Below are 18,652 nucleotides of genomic sequence, written 5' to 3' on the forward strand. Positions count from 1 at the left end.
TATGCCTACTGAGAGTGGGTGCTCAGGAAGCACCCCTCTTCATGCCGGCTCTGTGACCTTGGGTGAGTTTTTTTTTTTTTTTATGATGGTGGGACAAAAAGGTTTGCACCAAATGATCTCTGAGATTCCCTCACGATCTGTAAGTGCATCAGGCATGGTCTCCCAATCCAGGTATCCTTGTTTCTAGCTGGGTTGTTTCCCTTCCATTTGACTCTCCCTAACCAAACTTCACTTTCACTTTTCACTTTCACGTGTTGGAGAAGGAAATGGCAACCCACTCCAGTATTCTTGCTTGGAGAATGCCAGGGGCGGGGAAGCCTGGTGGGCTGCCGTTTATAGGATCGCACAGAGTCGGACACGACTGAAGCGACTTAGCAGCAGCAGCAACCAAATTACTTTGGCCACCTCATGCGAAGAGTTGACTCACTGGGAAAGACCCTGATGCTGGGAGGGATTGGGGGCAGGAGGAGAAGGGGACAACAGAGGATGCAATGGCTTGATGGCATCACCGACTCGATGCACATGAGTTTGGGTGAACTCTGGGAGTTGGTGATGGACAGAGGAGGCCTGGCGTGCTGCGATTCATGGGGGTGCAGAGTCGGACACGACTGAGTCACTGAACTGAACTGAACCAGCTACTGGAAGGAAAGCTTAGCTATACTATCCCTATTCTTTAGCGGCTTGTGTCTTGTACTCCCACAGACCCCAGACTCAAATTCTCCTGTAAGGAAGGGGCTACCAGGAATTCCTCACACTTCCCGTTGTGTGATCTGGTAGTACTTGTCAGCAGAGGTGAGCAGTTATGCTTTTTGTTCTTTAAAAATTGAAGTGTAATTTATATGTGGTTATGGTTTTGATCTAAAGTGAGGAGAAACCCAATAACTATGCAGGCAAAATAATTTCAAAATATGGGCACTATTGCAGGGGTAGGGCGGAATGGGGAAACTAGCTGTGGTCAGGCTGGAAGCCACATTAAGGAATTCTGCAAGGATGTCATTGAGCGGGGCTGGACCAGAAGACTTCCTGAAAGTGTTTCCAGGTCACATCCCTACAGCGAAGTCTGGGGATTCTTTGAATAACGAAGCGACAACTTTACATTCTAAAGCACATTATCTGGCATCACTCATTGCTTTGTTCGGCAGAGAACAACAATCCTATTTAGGATTCGGTTATTTCAGTCTTACCGTTTTTGTCCCACATCCCAGCCCCAAAGTCTTAAGAACGCTAGAAGTAATGAAATTTTCATTTTTTTAAAAAATTTCATGAGTTGTAAAGGAAAAGGACAGAGGAACAAAAAATCTAAATGTTTCACATCTCTAATTACAACCCATTTCATTGGACTAAATCTTTTTTAGCAGGGACTAAATCTATCTTAAAAGAGGAGCAGCACAAGAGACTACAATATCTTTGTTGTAAGAGGGGTCTATTTGTATTGCTCACTGGTATCATTTACTAGTACTGAACTTCATCGGGATGAACTCCGTGCTGTCAGAGATTCATTGATTTGGAAACTGAAGCCACCCAGTGATTTGAAGTTCATGTGCCTCTGGTTAAAAATCTATGCGGTCATGTTTATTTCTCAGGTGAAGCAGGGCCACCACAGCTGTAAGACAGAAGGCAGTCACCACACAGCTCGGGGATGCAGTGTGAGTGTGTGTTATGGGGGGCGACGGGGGTTCTCATTTATCAGCCTTCGCTGGAGATGCTTCCTCTTTGGATCCTTCTGAAGACCTCCTGACACCACCTCTAAGTCAGGGCCTAAGAGCACCAGCAGGCACCTTACAGGATTTTTCTGTGTCCTCTGTTCCTGTGAACCCAGAGCACACCTGTATGTGTTTGCCCCTCTCTCTGTACAACTGAGCCCACAATTTTCCAGGCTTCAGCCAGTGTTCAAGCCATGCAAAGACCCAAAGAAAACTGGACTTTGAGAACCTAGGCCTGCTTTAGTGCCATCTTGGCTTGGATTATTTAGCTCTCCTTGTCACTGATGCCTTTTTGCAAATTGGACTGCCACAGATACTGGAGGGGAGATAATAATCGCACAGGAGCCAGGTTGGCACAGAGCAGCTGGGCTCCCAGGAGGCTACAGAACAGAGGCTCAGTTACTGAACCGAAAGGAACAGTGTCCAGGGCCCCGAGTCCCCAGGAGCACGGATTCCACTTCCCGGGCTACACTTGGAAGCTCTAAGCCTCGTCCTTGGTTCTGGGAAGATACCTATTTGTGTTGTTAAGGATGGAGGCTTTTTGTGTTCCAGCTTCAAGTAAGACAAGGATGTAATCTGAAGAGTAGTGTCCAGTATCAGAAGATGATTTTAAAAACTGAAAACCAGTCACCTCCACTCCACCAGCAGCTTGCCAAATGACTGAATTTCTCGTGCACTAGTGTCCACATCAGTAAGTTCTGGGGGCTTGGAAGAGGGGGCATCAAATAATCCCCAGCCCAGGTCTAGTTGGTGCACATTCAGTGAATATAAACTCATGTTCACTACTCTCATCCCAAGCCAAACATCTGGGGTGAAGCACAAAATCATGGCTAAATCTACTGCTGCTGCTGCTGCTAAGTCGCTTCAGTCGTGTCTGACTCTGTGCAACCCCATAGACGGCAGCCCACCAGGCTCCCCGTCCCTGGGATTCTCCAGACAAGAATACTGGAGTGGGTTGCCATTTCCTTCTCCAATGCATGAAAGTGAAAAGTCAAAGTGAATTTGCTCAGTCATGTCCGACTATTTACCCCCTAAAGGTATCGAAAAGTCAGATATTAAGGACTGATGCTCCTGAGTGTTAAAATGATTTGATCTGCACTTCAAAATTTTTGTCATAGTGAGGGGTGAGCCTGAAAGGGACCATGAGGGATGTCTCAGCCTGAACAAACACCCCCCAGGGGCTGCACTCACCATATTAGGGCAGACACTTATTCTAAGGACACCATCGTTGTGAGTCCATCTCCCACCCCCACCTCCCCATCCTTCTTCTAGCCACTTTCCAACCATCTGGGAACTGCCTCCTTTCAAATATCCTGATTGGTAGCAACTTGACCTCCTCTTGACCTCCTGGGGCCTCCCTGGTGGCTCAGATGGTAAAAGAACTGCCTGCAATGCAGGAGACCCAGGTTGGGAAGATCTCCTGGAGAAGGGAATGGCAACCCACTTCGGTATTCTTGCCTGGAGAATTCTATGGACAGAGGAGCCTGGCAGGCTACAGACATTGGGGTTGCAAAGAGTCGGACACGACTGAGCAACTAACATTATTATTGACCTCTTTTAAGGATACATTTGATTTGAAAAATCAACCCAGTCTGGTGAGCAAAGAGGATGAATAAAGCTGGATTTTACCATCTAGGGTAAAGCACAAGTTATGACCATATAAGGAATGAGGTCAATCTTCTGGAACTGTGTGTGAAGGTATATATATATATATATATATATATATATCCATCCTCTGAAAGCCATTCCTAAAGGGAAGTGGCAAAAATGTTTTCAGCTAAGACTTCATCATCAGAAAACACATCTTCCCCAAGGCTAATATAAATCCTGGTAGGTTTATTTTTGCTTCTGAATCTTTTTTGCTACTCTTTGCCAGAGTTATCAATTACTCATCTTTCTGGATGGTAGATGCATTGAATAGCTTTGGCTATTTCATAGCCAGTTTAAAGGCTTTTCCAATTTTATATCGAATGCTTGTTATAGTTTTTTATCCTCACTTGCTCAAAAAATAACACGGGTGCTGTGAAAGGTCAAAGACCTTCAGTTACCAACTGGGTATAAGCCATCTGAGAGGCAGGAAGCTGTTACCAACAGTTCTGAGTGGGAGCGGATTTGCCTGTCTGGGTTCTTTTCCACAAACCTTAGAGTTACCCCCCTCAACCCCACTCCACTTTTAAGATGAAGCAAGTAAGCAAGTCTGTAAGCCTAAGTGAAGACAAAATGGACAAAGGAAAGGTTTTTCCCCTCCTCTCCTACTGGTATGGAACCCTTGGGGGGCTTGTTTGGATTAAACCATAATGGAGAAGACGGCAAACAACTCAGTGTGACCCTCCAGTACATACTGTAAAATAAGGTGGACTGGTGAGTACTACCTCGAAGCTCTCCTTCACACTTCAGCTACCAGTGTTTGCCAGCAGCTCTAGAAACGGCCCCCTTCCTGGGGCGGCAACTTCTAAAAGGCCACAGGAACTTCAGTTAAGGGTTGGTTCAACCCGCCCTAGGAAACCAAACCTAGAGGTTACCTGTAGAGTCACAGACTAGTCAGTAGCAGGGCTCGGATGCACGTCCTTGTCACTAACCCCCGGCACCTACAGAGGAAGTCTCGGCCAACTGCCAAAAGGAATGGACAGAGAAGTGATTCAGCAAAGGGGCCTCGGTGGCTCAGGATTGCTTTGCAACGGGCAGCAGTGAACTTCTTAGAAAACACCGCGGAGGGAGGAGGAGAAGGGAAAGAGGAATACAGATAAATTTATTAGTTAAATACTGATTTTACAGCCATTTCACCTTAAGACAACGTTAGCAGTTTTGTGGGTTAGGGAAGGGTATACAAGGGGTGGGGAGCGGCTTTCGTAAAAGAAAGCCGATGTAAATGATGATTAAAACAGATCTTGGGTTTAAAGATAACTCTGCTACCGCTGGGAGGATTGCGGGGCGGGGGCTGGGTGTTTGTGGAGTAGCACAGAGGAAGGCCAGTCAGCTACACTCTGTTGGCAGCCAAGGCACGGAAGGCAGCAACTTCGCGAGCCCCGGGTCACGGGGAGAGAGTAGAGACAGGAACGCGGAAAGGAGGCCGATTGCCGAACCGAAGCGGCGGTAGGCGCCCCCTCGCGCCCTTGTATCTTCTCTCATCACTCGACGTCTTTCTTCCATGAGTTGTGCTGTGTTTGTTTAAATACATATTGGAAAATCCCTAGCATTTTTGCCTCCTGGACAGACGCCTTCTGCTGGAGAAAGGACGCGGGTGCAGGCAGTGCGCGCCCCTCGGACGGACTCGGCCCGCGGCCCAGGCAACAGGTGCGTTTCCAGGGAACCACAGCGCATCCGCAAGTTCCAGGCCAACAACCCCGCCCCACGCAGCGCAGCCCCAGCCTGGTTGGGGGAGGCCGTCCACCAGACATCCTGTCCAGAAGGATCTCAAGTCTTAGATGACTGCTAGTCAAATTCGCTTCAGCAGCAGAACCTTTTTTGTTCTTAAGAACCCCCCTGAGCGTGATGGGGCGGAAGCAGGATTCGGGGACTAGTTCCAACTGCAGGCTGAGCAGAATCACCGAGAGCAGCGGAGGGGCGTTTCTTTTCAGAGGCCTCGAGGAGGGCGGGGGTGAAGAGAAGGAGCGATTTGAGCCGCGGAAGGAACTTGCAGGGAGACGAGGTTGCCAGGTAGCGAGTTTGCGGAAGCCACTCTCCCCACGCAGCATCTGGTAACACTGGCCCTACACGCAGTGTTTCTGGAGTCAAGATTCAATATGAGGGATGCGGGCGCACTGAGCCCGAAGGGGAGTGTTGGCCAAGGGCAGGACCGGCCGCGGGGCCGTCCAACAACAGATGCCCGCTCTACATGCCCTGGGATCCCCTGTGCCCGCAGCACCGTGGAAAGGCCACCATCTTGGGTGCAGTGGTGGAAACAAGGGAGAAGGACTTCTCGTCTCTTGTCGGGGGTGATGGGGCAGGAAAATGAGAAAAGTCTGCAGCTCCGTGGGAGGGGCTGAAGTGTGCTCCTAGTGAAGGGGGTGGGCTCCTCCTGATCAGAGTCTGAGCTCTCCAGTCCCCCACCTTAAGAAGGTATGCGCTAAAATCCCCTAAGCAAATCATTGACTTCAAGTTTCTTCCCAGTTGTTGTCTGGAGTCATTCCCAGACAGAGCAGGCCGGCACCCTGGAGCCCAGAGCCTCATCTCTGCTGTCCCCCGTGTCCCCAAGTCCGGGCAGGAATCCGAAGAGGGAAGGGGTGACATTATGCAGTGATTATGTCCCCATGACTGTCAGCTAAGGCCAGGCTGTTCCAAGGGTCCTGCTTGGAGCTGGCCTGTGGTGACTGGCTGACAGAGGACGCGTAGCCTTGCGGGGAGAGCTTCAGAGCGGAGAGGACCGGGTGGATGGAGGACCCATGGCCAGACATCGCACTGACCGAGAACGTCTGAAAGTGAAAGGTATAAGATACTATCAGTGGGATCCTTCTTACCGGAGAGGGGAGCCCTGCTCTGTAGCTGTGCCCAGGCTGACTCCCACCCCAGGAAGGGGACCAGAGGACAGGGTCAAAAGACAAGGTCAGGAGAGGTACCATGCCACACTGCTGGCCCCATGACCCCTGAGGTATGAGAGGCAAGGGGTCTTCCTGACTGACCAGCTGCTTCTGAGCACTGACCCGGTAACTCTGTGACTATTCTGGTTTCTCAGACGCCTTTGATGATTGCATCAGACATTTTCTATAATCTTAGCACCATCGATGTCTATTTTCCAAACAGAAGCCATTCCCCCCTGCCCAGAAGGGGCTCCTGGCTCTCTTGGTCCCACAGGACCAGTTTCTCTTCACTCTGACAGCAGAAAGCTCATTAGGACATGCTCACCTCAAGTACAGGAAGAGAAGAGATCAGTTAATGGGAGACTATGACCAAGTTTGGAGGGATTCTGGTCCCAAATTGGGGAGCCACAGAGGGAAGAGGGTGGAGGAGTAAGGTTGCCATCATATCTGACAGAGGGACATGAGGGTCCCGCTGGCCCATCTCTGGACACATGTGTGAAGCTGGACCTGCAGCCAGCTCTCATTACAATAGCATCCTGCCTGTGACCCCTCATCAACCCCAAGCCTCTCACCCTGCCCGCTGCAGCTTCTACAGGCCAGGAGGGACCTCATTCTCCTGTTAAAATCTACCCACCGTCAAGGTCAAGCCACCCTCACTGAGGAGAAAGACTTGCTTAGAAAGCCCCATTCTGCCTCCCAAGGCCTGCGATGGGTTCGCCGCTTCTCCCAGCGAGCCCACAGTCTGATTCGGGTTGCAGTCATGCTGTGTGCCAGCCCGTCTTCACTGGCCCTGGCACAGGTGTTGCTGTTTAGTCACTAAGTCGTATGTGACTCTTTGCAACTCCCTGGACTGTAGCCTGACAGGCTTCTCTGTCCACAGGATTTCCCAGGCAAGAGTACTGGAGTGGGTTGCCATTTCCTTCTCCAGGGGTTCTTCCCAACCTAGGGATCGAACCTGCGTCTTCAGCAACTGGCAGGCGTGTTCTTTACCATTAAGCCACCAGGGAAGCGTGGCACAGAGTGTATCACGGTTGTGTATCCACATCGTTGTAGCTTGATCAGATATGCTGAAATATACCCCTGTGTGGACAGCTCCTTGCCTCGGCTGGGGGCCTGGCCACCTGGAGTCTACTCCCCGACGGGCAGTACCTGCGACAGGGAGCTGCTGGGCCCGTAGTGGGATGACAGCCCGGGCTCTGTTTTGATGGGGCGCATCTCCTCACTGCTGCTGGCGGCCACACTGCTGGAGCTGCTGGAAGCGCTGGTGGTGGGAGGGAGGCTCTCACTGCCTGAGGGACCTGGAACAAGGCAGAGTCAGGACACCCAGCCCAGGGCCCGGGACACACGGATGATGGCCCTTGGAGCCAGCCAGGGCAGATTAGCGCTAATGGCTCTCTCTACGCTTGCTGGGGAGAGAAGCAGCAGCACCCTTCATCAGGGCAGGGTGGTCGTTCTCATGATGAAGAAGGAGCAGCAGAATTTCAAGGGAACTTCTTCAGATGACTGGCTCATCCCCCCTTACCCCAGATCCTTGGGGCCACATATGTCTCAGGATTCAAAACTTTTGGATTTTAAATGGGGCAAGACCTGTATATTATAGAATATCTGCGGCAGGGTCTGGGACAACACCCAGTAATTAAATACATTAATAGGTCTCCAGCAAAATGTGAATACTCACACATGGGATAAATAAAGATTATAAATAGCCTGTGTCAGTTCAGATTACGTCTTGCTGCCAAATCTAGCTCCCTGGGTTTGGAGTTTCGGATGGGGGATCGTACACCTGATCCTCCAGGACTCCACCATGTAGAGACGAAGTTCCCAGGGGAAGGTGCTGGACATACACACAGTGTGCAAAGAGGGGAAAAGGCCGAGGACCAGCTATGAGACACTGCACGTTCTAATAATACGTGACTGCCAGAAGGGGCAAGCCATCGTGGAACCCGGAAAAGGAGCACGTCAGTCATGTTCTCAGTAGTGGAACAGGGAAAGTCATCCGAACTTGTCAGGCCTTACGTTAGAAGATAAAATTTCCATCAGATCAGCTGACTTATTTTCTCTGCCCCTGCCACATTTTCCAGTAAAATCTTTGACAGTGGTACTGACTGAGAAGGAAGTGCTCTTTTTTTTAGACTTTTTATTTCGTATTAGAGTTTAGCTGATTAACAATGTTGTGATAGTTTCAGGTGGACAGCAAAGGGACTCAATCATACATATATATGTGTCCATTCTCCCCCAAACTTCCCTCACATCCAGGCTGCCACATGACATTGAGCAGAGTCCCCTGTGCTACACAGTGGGTCCTTGTTGGTTATCCATTTTAAACATAGCTGTGTGTACATGTCAGTCAAGCAGGGAATGCTCTTGGTAGGGGATCTAAGTAGTCCTCATCTTGAATCTAGAAATTGAGAGGAAGAATGTATATTGAACAGAATATCCATATTTCCTAAGTGAAACCACAGGGGTTTTAATTCCAGCTCTACCCATTCACAGCTATGTGACCCTTGTTAAGTCATTGCCTTCTCTGAGCCTCAGCTTGCTCATTAGTAAAATGGGGATCATAAATGGGGTCTAGTGAGGGTCTTTAAGGATCAAGGAGACAGTATTTGTGAAGGAGGTTTATAAAGCACAAAATACACACAATGTTAATTATACATTAGCTTTCAAATCAATATCCAAATCTAACTGAACACAACTCATGGGCCCTGTGTTTCTTGACCCCATTTAGCCCAAAGCGAACCAAAAGGACTTGACTTCTTGAGTAGCTGCAGCACTAAAGATGGAGGGACTGAGTAATTTTCCTTTTTCCTCCGAGACCAGTCTAGCTGGACCTCTGCAATCTTTGTAACTGGCAAAAATCAGGCCATGACAAGAGTTGAGCTTGCTTTAAAAGCTCCCAATACATTCCAATGCAATGTTACTTTTGCACTAAGTTATTCATTCTGTCCTGAAAGGCGGGGAATGGACGATGCTTTCATTACACCTCTGCAGCCTGGGCTGGCCCACCTGAGCACACACGATGCTCATTCACTCTGAGGGCTACTGAGTTATTCACAGAATTACACAGAGATCTTTTCCTCACCTGCTGGTGTCTTTGATTTGTTAAGGTTCTTGGGCTTCCGTTTTCTGGTTTGAATCCCCTCTTTCCGCATTGCAAGAGGCCTGGGGACCTAAGAGGTTGCAAGTCAACACACATGGTTTTCCAGTTGTACATGATCTGTGACAGTATTTACACAACACACACACACACACCAATGCACACTAGGAAGGCCAGATCTGTACAATTCCTCTACAAACTCTGGGACTGAGTCTAAGTGAATCAGACCTGGAATTCCTTTTGAGCAAGAAATCAATTCTATTAAAAAGATGAGTTGAACACTTACATTTTGGGATACTGTACTAGACCCTGGGGAAACAGACTTAAAGACACATTTCTTGCCTATAGAGTTCACAGTGTGTTGGGAAAGACAGACAAATAGAAAATAACCAGATTTATAGGTGATGTGGGAAAACAGAAAAATAAAAACACTGAACTCTGCCTTGGATTGGGGGAGGGAAAGTGGCAGACTGGCAGGGTCCTCTTTCTAGTATTTGAAAATAGTGTGCCTTGCCTACATCTGGGTTCTTTCAGGCCTGGCCAACCAAATCATTCAGTCCCTGGACTATGCTAGCCTCTCCTATGGGACTAATACAGGCCACACCTGCGAATACCGAAGGAAAAGCCACAACCTCTTTTGAGACATGAACATGGAATTGTTAAAGAAAGAAGTGTAGGGGATTCCCTGACAGTCCAGTTGTTACAACTCTGCACTCTCACTACCAAGGGCCCAGGTTCATTCTGTGGTCAGAGAACTAAGCCACCAGAGTGGCTGAAAAATAAAAGGGGGCAGCAGCATATGTGAACTTGAACTGCCTTCCAGTCAACCTAGTCAGATGAGACAGCACCTCCACCTCTGGAGGAAAGCATCCTTCCCTCCCAGCCCTCCTCCCGTCTGCCCACCTTGAGCCTTCTTGAACACCATCCTGACTTCAGAAGAATCCTGCCCTCATGTGCACCCCCACCCACATTCGTACTTTAAAAACATTGTCATAAAATGCACGCCACATAAAATTTACCACCTTAAGCATTATTAAATGTATAGTTCAACACTCAAGCATATTCACACTGCTATGCAACCATCTCCGCCATTCATCTCCAGAACACGTTCATCTTGCAAAACTGAACTGTCTGCTCATTAAACAGGAACTCCTCATTTCCCTCTCCCCTTACCCCCTGGTTGTACTTTCTTGGGGTATCTTTTCCCATATACTAATATGAATCAGTATACAATCAAATATATCTTTTTCTTTTATGGCTTAAGAGTTTTGAAAATTTGCTGAAGAAGAGTTCTCCTCCCATCCCCAAGGTTATATAACCTCTCCCTCTACATTTTCTTCTAGTATTTTTACTGTCCCTTTTTAAAGAGGTTTTACATTCTATATCTTTAATACATCCAAGTTTAATTTTGGTCTTGGTAGGAAGTAGAGGCCAAGTTTCATTTTTGTGTTCCAGACTGTGTCAATACAAGCATTCTTAAAAAGCTATTCTTTATCCATTGAATTGTTACCTTTGTTATATATCATACTACCACATATACAGACTACTTTTGAGTCTCTCCATCGGTAAAATGGGAATTAGACTTATATAGTATTAAAGATGGAAGTGATGTTCCCTAGCAATGTCTCTGCTATGGTCTGAATGTGTATCCTCCTCAAACTGATATGTTCACAAACCTATAGTCCAAGGTGATTGTGTTAGGAGGTGGGGCCTTTGGAAGGTGATGAGGTCATGAGGTTGAGCCCTGATGAATGGGATTAGTGGCCTTATACAGGAGACCCCACAGCATCCTTGCCCCTTCCACCGTGTAAGGACACAGTAAGAAGTCTGCCACCAGACAGGAGGGCCTCCCTTAATCTGGCCTCTGATCTCAGACCTCCAGCTTCTAGAACCACAGAAATTAATTCTTGTTGGTTAAGCTGCTCAGGAGGGCTTCCCTGGTGGCCCAGACAGTAAAGAATCCACTTGGAATGCAGGAGGCCTGGGTTAGATCTCTGGGTAGGGAAGATCGCCGGAAGAAGGGAATGGCTACCCACTCCAGAGAACTTGCCTGGAGAATTCTTGCCTGGAGAATCCCCTTGGACAGAGGAGCCTGGCAGGCTCCAGTCCCTGGGGTTGCAAAGAGTCGGACATGACTGAATGACTAACACACACACACGCACACACACACGCACGCACGCACGCACGCTGCCCCGTGGGCCTCCAGGGGGCTCAGTCAGTAAAGAATCCACCTGCAGTGCAGGAGACCCCAGCTGCCCAGGCTAGGGCGTTGTTACAGCAGCCTTAATAGACTGCTCTAAGACAGTCTCTGGACCTCCAGATTTAAGTATATGTAAGGAGACAATGAATTATGATCTGTGGGGAAGAAGAGGGATGAGACCCAAGCTGCGGAGCGCGGGACGTGGTGCGGAGGGAGCCTTACGCCATGGAGCTTCATGTAGAGGCCGCAGGCATTACACACTGGCTCGCCCTCGGCGTTGCGGCGCCACAGCGTGGTGGTGGTGGTCTGGCAGTTGGCGCAGGAGAGGCCCACTCGGCGTGAGGCAGACTGCAACACAGGAGACAGAGCCTTCAGGCCCAAGGCAGGTGCCGTGGCATCTGCTTCACCAGGAGCAATCGCGGGGCGCGGCCACGCGAGTCTCAGGCTCGCCGCCGCCGCAAGGAATGCTCCGATGCTGCAATGCCCGGATGCTGGGAATCGGGTGCCCCAGGCTCTCACGGCTGCATGGGACCGAGGGCTGGGCTGCCGGAGACAGCAAATCCTGGTCATTCTGCTGCGTCAGCGACATTATCAGTCACTCACGTCAGGGAAGAGCCCAGCAACCACTGAGCACTGTAGGCAGTAAAACTTCTCCCCAAATTAGAATTAACCTGGGCCTCAGGGGTGGGAGTTGACAATTACTGTATCCCAGAGACTTCAAACAATGACTTCTAGAGAGGGAAGCAAGCACCACGGTTTATCCCCTGTGTTCTTCCTTCCCTAATATCTGTGAAAGCTATTGGTCAAAATTAAATCGTGGTAGAAATGACCAGGAAATTAGGAGCCAAAACTTGCTTCTATCTCCTCCCCAGCCACAGGGCCCAGCACACCCTCACAGGATCTTTGGGTTTGTCAGCGGATCAACTGAAAACTGAGTAAGTCACAACATAAAAAAGAAGAGTCAGCCTTCCTCATGGGGTTGACGTGAGCACAAGAGACACACCACACAATGCAGGCAAGGCATAGCCCCACTTTTCACTTCTGCATAGTTAAGGGGTTGAACTAAACGGGCCAGACCATCCTCACAGTTCAAACTAACACTGAAGGTGGAAGAAATGACTCTTTGCCACCCACCCAAGCCTTCAACCTGCACCTTCTTTGAAAGATAACTTGAAACCCCCAGATTCGAAACCAGGAGCTTCCCACCGAGGCTGAGCCCGAAGCCAGGAGCTGAGAGAAGCAGAGACGCAAGCCCCCTGCCCCCTGCCCTGGCCACGCGGCACCAGGCCCTGGCTTACCAGGCGGCGCTGGGGCTTGATGAGGGGCCGGTTGATGCCGTTCATCTTGTGGTAGAGGCCGCAGGCGTTGCACAGGTAGTGTCCCGTCCCGTCCCGCCGCCACAGAGGGGTGGACATGGCCCCACAGTTGACACACTCTCTGCCTTCCGAGAAGTCATCAAACATATCTACTGGGTGGGAAGCAACACAGAGGATTAGCTCTCTGCTTACACCCGGAAATCTCACATCAGACAACCCAGAGACCACAGTAACAATGGCCTTTCCTTGCAAGGAGGGGCAGACGGGTCACCTTGGGCTGCCATGTTATTCCTCACTCTGCCCTCACCCTGGAGAACCGGCTCCAAGGCCTGTCCTGGGGAGTGGACATTTTACCGCCGACATCACAGACACAGCAGGGCTCTCCCTGGTTGCAACAACAGGAAGGGAGGGCGGCAGAAACCACCAGCACCTGGACCTCCCGCTCCTTCAGAGCTGGGGTCTCACCCGACACTGAGTTCCACTCAAGACCTTCTTTCTCTTTTTTCCCTTTCAGAATTGAGATTTCAGTTCCTTTTCAGTAAAAATATAATAAATATTTACTTCAAGAAAGTTAAATGCTGAAATGTGTAAAAAGAATATAGGAAACACATGTAATCCTCTAACTCAAAGATCACCATGTTATTAAGTTTGTTCTATTACATCCTTTGTAATACTTCATATATTGACATAGGTGTGCCTACTTGAGGTCAGGCCATATCATTTTGAGCCTGTCTTTTCACTTCATATCAAAGCATTTTCCCATATTAGAAATTCTTCAGAAACGTTAGTGTATATTATCCCATCACAGAAATGCACCATCCTTTATTCTCATTGAATTTTTACTAAGTCATTGTCCAGTTTCTGATTTTTGTAGACACAGCTCATTCGGTAAACTACTCTTAGCATTTCTGGTTATTTCTCAGGATATTCCCCTAGATATAGAATTACTGAGCCAAAGGGACTCTCTTTTTTGAAAGCTCTTGCAATTTTCAAACTCCCCTGCATGAGAAGGTTGGAATTCATTTTTCTCATTTCAATATCTGTATGATTATGCTATGTCCGAGTCTGACATTTTTGTTGCTTACTGGAACAAAGAAACAAAGGTGCATATTATGAGCAATGTTGCCTTAGAGTGGAACCCGTCCACAGGAACGTGGCCATCCCTGCCACTACCCTGCACTCGCTCACATGCCTCTCCCTCCTCATCCCCTTTGTCTTCCATGGTCTATAGAATTTTTTTTAATATTTACTTATTTATTGATTGATTGATTTGGCCATGCTGGGTCTTAGTTGTAGCATGTGGGATCTAGTTCACTGACCAGGGATCGAACTCAAGCTCCCTGCATCGGGAGCTCAAAGTCTTAACCACTGGACCACCGAGGAAGTCCTAATGTCTATAGAATGTAACAACTGACACATTTCACTCATGTCATCCCGCTGAGATAGGTTGGGCCAGTTTTCTTATTCCCTGTTATCTATATAAAGCCTGGCTGAGAACTCCCAGAAGTCTCTCTGACTCCATAGTATTGCTTCCTATTTTGAAATTTTTTATATTCTTTCTAATTTTCTGTCCCTAAATACAGCCACTCTGGTGTCCAGATTGTTCTCATCCTACTACGAGAAGCAAGAGTGGATTTTTCTCTAGTTCACGGGGAGACTTGAGGAGGAGGGTAACACCTTTCTCTGCCATCAGGACTTAGCCCCCTTGCCCTGGGGGTTAAGGTCTCACATTCTGCCAGTTCTGTGGGCCCACAACCTGCTCTAAGGGAACACGAGCTAAGAGAGAAAAGGATGGTGGGGGGCCCTGCCCTCAAGTCTGGGTACACAAACAGTCATTTGCACCTGCAAACAAGTAACTGTGAGTCAATAGTGTGCAGGTGTGAGGGGCTGTTTGCTCAGTCTGGGGAGCTGAGCACACACAGTCACAAGAGAGGCTATTTTTGCACCCAGGTCACACTGAGAACCCTCCAGCAAGGTCACTGGCCTTCAGAGCCCCACATGACATGACAACTCCTGTACTCAGCTTTCTTTCCCAAACCTGGGGGAGGCGTCAACAACCTGCACGTCACCCTCCACCCACCACTGCCACCCCATCCTTGCCTGCTTGCCCTGCTGCCTTGGCCCAGCCTTTTGGTGAGAGGGCTGGAAAGGCCAAGGGAGTTCATAAAAGGCCCTCAGACCAAGGAGAGGCGCTTGCAATGTTCTCATTTGTAGCGTGTTTGCAATCAACACTAGATGGCGCTATAGCCTCAAAATAGATACTCGTCATTCGGGTCTAACTCTGGACAGAGGGCTTTCCACAGCACCTTCCCATTCCAAACCCAGTACAACTCAATTCTTCTTCTTCTTCTTCTTCTTTTTTTTTTTTTTTTTTTTTCAGGCCCAAATGTGGCCTGAATGGGAAAATGAACTTTTATTTAATTACCATCCAGCTTTCAACAGTTTGTGGCCAATCTTGTCTCATGTATACCTTCACCCACTTTCCCTACCTGATATTTTTTTTAAAAGAAACTCTCAGACTTTCTGCCATTTCACTCATAAATATTTCAGAACGCGCTTCTCACAGATAAAGATTCACAGTCTTCTCCTTTTAAAGATGAGCAAACCAACCTCTTTCCTATGTTCCGGTTCATCTAAAGAAGGCTGCACAGAGGTCTCTCAATCCATTCCTCTTTTTTTGGAGGGGACATTCCCTTTTCTCTTCACACTTAACTGTTTTACATCCCAGACAGGGTCTCATCCCAGGAGCCCCCCTAGCAGTTCCAGTCTCTCTGCTGGTTACTAGGCTGACGTGTTGAGAACCCAACACCAAGGTTTGTGTTAGAAACACCTTCTCACCTGCCACACAGAATGGGTTATACAGTCAAGCAACTATTTTACAGGCTGGGGAAAGGCACTGGAGGTTGGCAAGTATGTATTTGTCACTGACAAATATTTACTGAGTACCTGCTATTTAAGCACTCTGATAGAGGTCACAGGAGCTATGAACATCAATGCCCTGGTTGGGCAAACTGGGCCAGAGTATCAGCAATGAACAACAGTATAACTGAACTCATTTGGGCCATGTATCTTTAAAAAATATTGGGGTGGGGAGCTGTGCTGGGTCTTCATCGCTGCACAAGGGCCTTCTCTAGTTGTGGCAAGTGGGGGCTACTCTCTAGTTGCAGTGCACTGGGCATACAAGGGCTTCTCATCGCAGTGGCCTCTCTTGTTGCTGAACATGAACTCAGTTGCTCCACAGCATGTGAGATCTTCTCACACCAGGGATGGAACCCATGTGTCCTGCGTTGGCAGGTGGATTCTTTACCACGGAGCCACCAGGAAAGCCCTGGGTACCACGGATCCACCAGGAAAGCCCTGGGACACATATCTTAAGCAAGTTGGGTATTATGGTGGCAGAGACTGCTCGTCTAGGGTAGAAGGCGCAGAAGTCTGACCCAGATTGAAGAGGCAGGCATTACAACAGCAGCCAAAGGAAAGCTGTTAAGGACGAGCTTCCTAAAAGCATCCTAAATATACCACGTCTGCCTACGACCTACCACACCTCCAAATGGGTAAAGTCTCCAAGTCTTCTACCAGATCTTGTCATCTGACCTACTCAATGGAATGTTACACAAATGTAAATGATTATGACGAAGACAACCTAATGACAGAGAAAAATGCCTACCTCCTATGTTAAATAAAAAATGCAACCTGCAAAACATCCTATACTCTGTGAGGGCAACTCAGACCACCAGGAAGGGGCTTCTTAAATTAGGCTAATAAATTGTGTGGCTTTTTCATTTTTAAAAGCATCATTCTGAAATGTTATAATTGCTTAGCTTTTAAATATGATAAAAAAATAAGAAAACAAAAATTTTTGATCATTTGCAGCAACTCCCACTATGCCATGGGGGAAGGGACCTTTTATTCTCTTACATCTGACACAAGCAGGATCCTGATGGACCGAAGAAGGGAGAGAAAGTTCAAACACTACTGCTTAGCTCCCACTCTGGGGGAGGTGGGAGGCAACAGGCTGGGAGCCCCAAACCAGCACTAACATTTGTGTGAACCTTGGTAACAACCGCCTCATTACATAGACGTGCCCTGGGTGGAACTTCCCGAGGGCAAGTGGGCAGCAGCCTGATTTCTAATGAGGAAGGCCATGGCCATCAAAAGCCCCACCCACCCAGTGCCAGGCATCTTGGGATCTGGACCAACCACTTAGGCAATGGGAATCCAGCTCTCAGAAGCGGGTCAGTGTTACCCCATATTCAGAAGAAAGACTTGTAACAGAAGTTGTAAAGTACTTTGCAAATAAGAGGGAAAAAACTCACAACAATGGCTGTAAAGAGGTCTGCAAACACCCAATGAGATAACAGTGATGGGTTACTGTCAGGGCTGGAGGGGTTGGGAGAGAGTGGGAACAACCAGGGAGAAACTGGGAGCTGGGATTTGGGGAGAGGGAACAGATAGAAGAGCTGGATTTGGGAATCTGACCTTTTCTCAACTGTAAGGTGTATCGCTCTCAGACTTGACCCAGTTAGAGACTCAGAGGCAGAGTGAACTTGCAGGCAGGTTGACTGGTCTGGGGCTGCTCCTCGTGAGAACTCTTAATTCATGATCATTTTAGCAACCAAAAGCAGAAAATGAATTGAGCCCTCACCCCAGGACTGGGGATTTAACTCCTCACTTCCATCCATGCCCAATTAAAAAAATGTTTTAAAGGAGGGGCACAAATCCAGCCTGGTTTGTTCTGCGTCCAATTTATTAATAGTACGGATATGCCTAGGAATTAAGGCAGACTACGCCCACCCAAGTGCCTGCAAGAAAAATGTGGGCCAGGAGGTTGAAGGATCCCACCCTGACTTCCCCCATGGCTAGCTGACGCAAACACGGGCTGGGAGCTGACCTCTCCCGGCCGGCTCCATCAATCTTGGGGAACCCACCCACAGGCTGGCCAGCAAGTCAGGGCTGGGAGAGGGGCTGATGGGAGAGGAAGAGAGGGGAGGTGGTGGGGGAGAAGTGAGAGGACTCAGAGACTGGGATCATAGTTGGCAGCATCCACTGGGTACTGCGAGAAAGCTCTTTTGTCTCCCTACAGAGAGAGAGAGCGAGCTCAGACTGATGGACTTGCCCACGTTCATGCCAGCCGCTGGGTTGGAGCTGGAAAGCTGGCTCTGCTCTGCTCCAAAGGTGCCCCTCATGCCTTCCCTCTTCAGGGGGGCTACCACTTGCTGGGTCTTGAGCCAGAGCTGGGAGGGAAGAGACCCTCCTCTCCCCTAGTCCTCAGATGCTGATTGCACCAGGTGCCTGTGCTTCTGGTGGGGGCACCAGAGCCCAGATACCTGCCATGTGTGTGCATCTGCTCCGCTTGCCTTTGAAGCAAGTGCTGGACATAGAGATATACTAGGCAAAACGTAAAACGTGGAAGTGTTAGTTGCTCAGTCGTCTCCAAGTCTTTGTGACCCCAAGAACTGTAGCCCACCAGGCTCCTCTGTCCATGGCAAGCATTCTTCAGGCAAGAATACTGGAGTGGGTTGCCATTCCCTTCTCCAGAGGATCTTTCTGACCCAGGTCTCTTGCATTGCAGACAGATTCTTCACTGTCTGAGCCACCAGGGAAGCCCATATTAGGCAAAATTGGGGCAAAAATCTCTGCCCTAAGTTGTCTTGATCTAGCTGGGGATGCACAACTCAAAGCAAATAATTTTATTAAATGCAACAAATTGCCAGGAAGCCTGGGCTTCATCACCAAGCCCCACCCCTCACGCCCACCCCCAGCACATCCTCAGCTGTCCCAGGTCACTCTGCAGTCTATCTGGGGAGGGAAGACACACA

At 48.8% G+C, this 18,652-nt stretch overlaps 1 protein-coding gene across 2 annotated transcripts in view; it reads right to left on the reverse strand.

The window, feature by feature from the left end:
* Positions 1-4,431: 4,431 nt before the first annotated feature.
* The window catches only part of GATA4 (GATA binding protein 4), a 47,777-nt gene continuing 33,556 nt past the window's right edge, over positions 4,432-18,652 (reverse strand). Inside the window, exons 2-6 of one of the 2 annotated variants that reach the window (XM_040233205.1) lie at positions 12,816-12,982; positions 11,740-11,865; positions 9,303-9,390; positions 7,370-7,518; positions 4,432-6,115 (exon numbers count right to left, since the gene is read on the reverse strand). In XM_040233205.1, coding sequence (XP_040089139.1) covers positions 5,933-6,115; positions 7,370-7,518; positions 9,303-9,390; positions 11,740-11,865; positions 12,816-12,982 — 713 coding nt within the window. In that variant the 3' untranslated portion in view covers positions 4,432-5,932. Of the gene's footprint in view, positions 6,116-7,369; positions 7,519-9,302; positions 9,391-11,739; positions 11,866-12,815; positions 12,986-18,652 lie in introns of both variants that reach the window. The other variant, XM_040233291.1, reaches the window with a different exon arrangement.

This window comes from Oryx dammah, unplaced genomic scaffold (assembly GCF_014754425.2).
Source record: "Oryx dammah isolate SB20612 unplaced genomic scaffold, SCBI_Odam_1.1 HiC_scaffold_1, whole genome shotgun sequence".
In the NCBI taxonomy this organism is placed as follows: Eukaryota; Metazoa; Chordata; class Mammalia; order Artiodactyla; family Bovidae; genus Oryx; species Oryx dammah.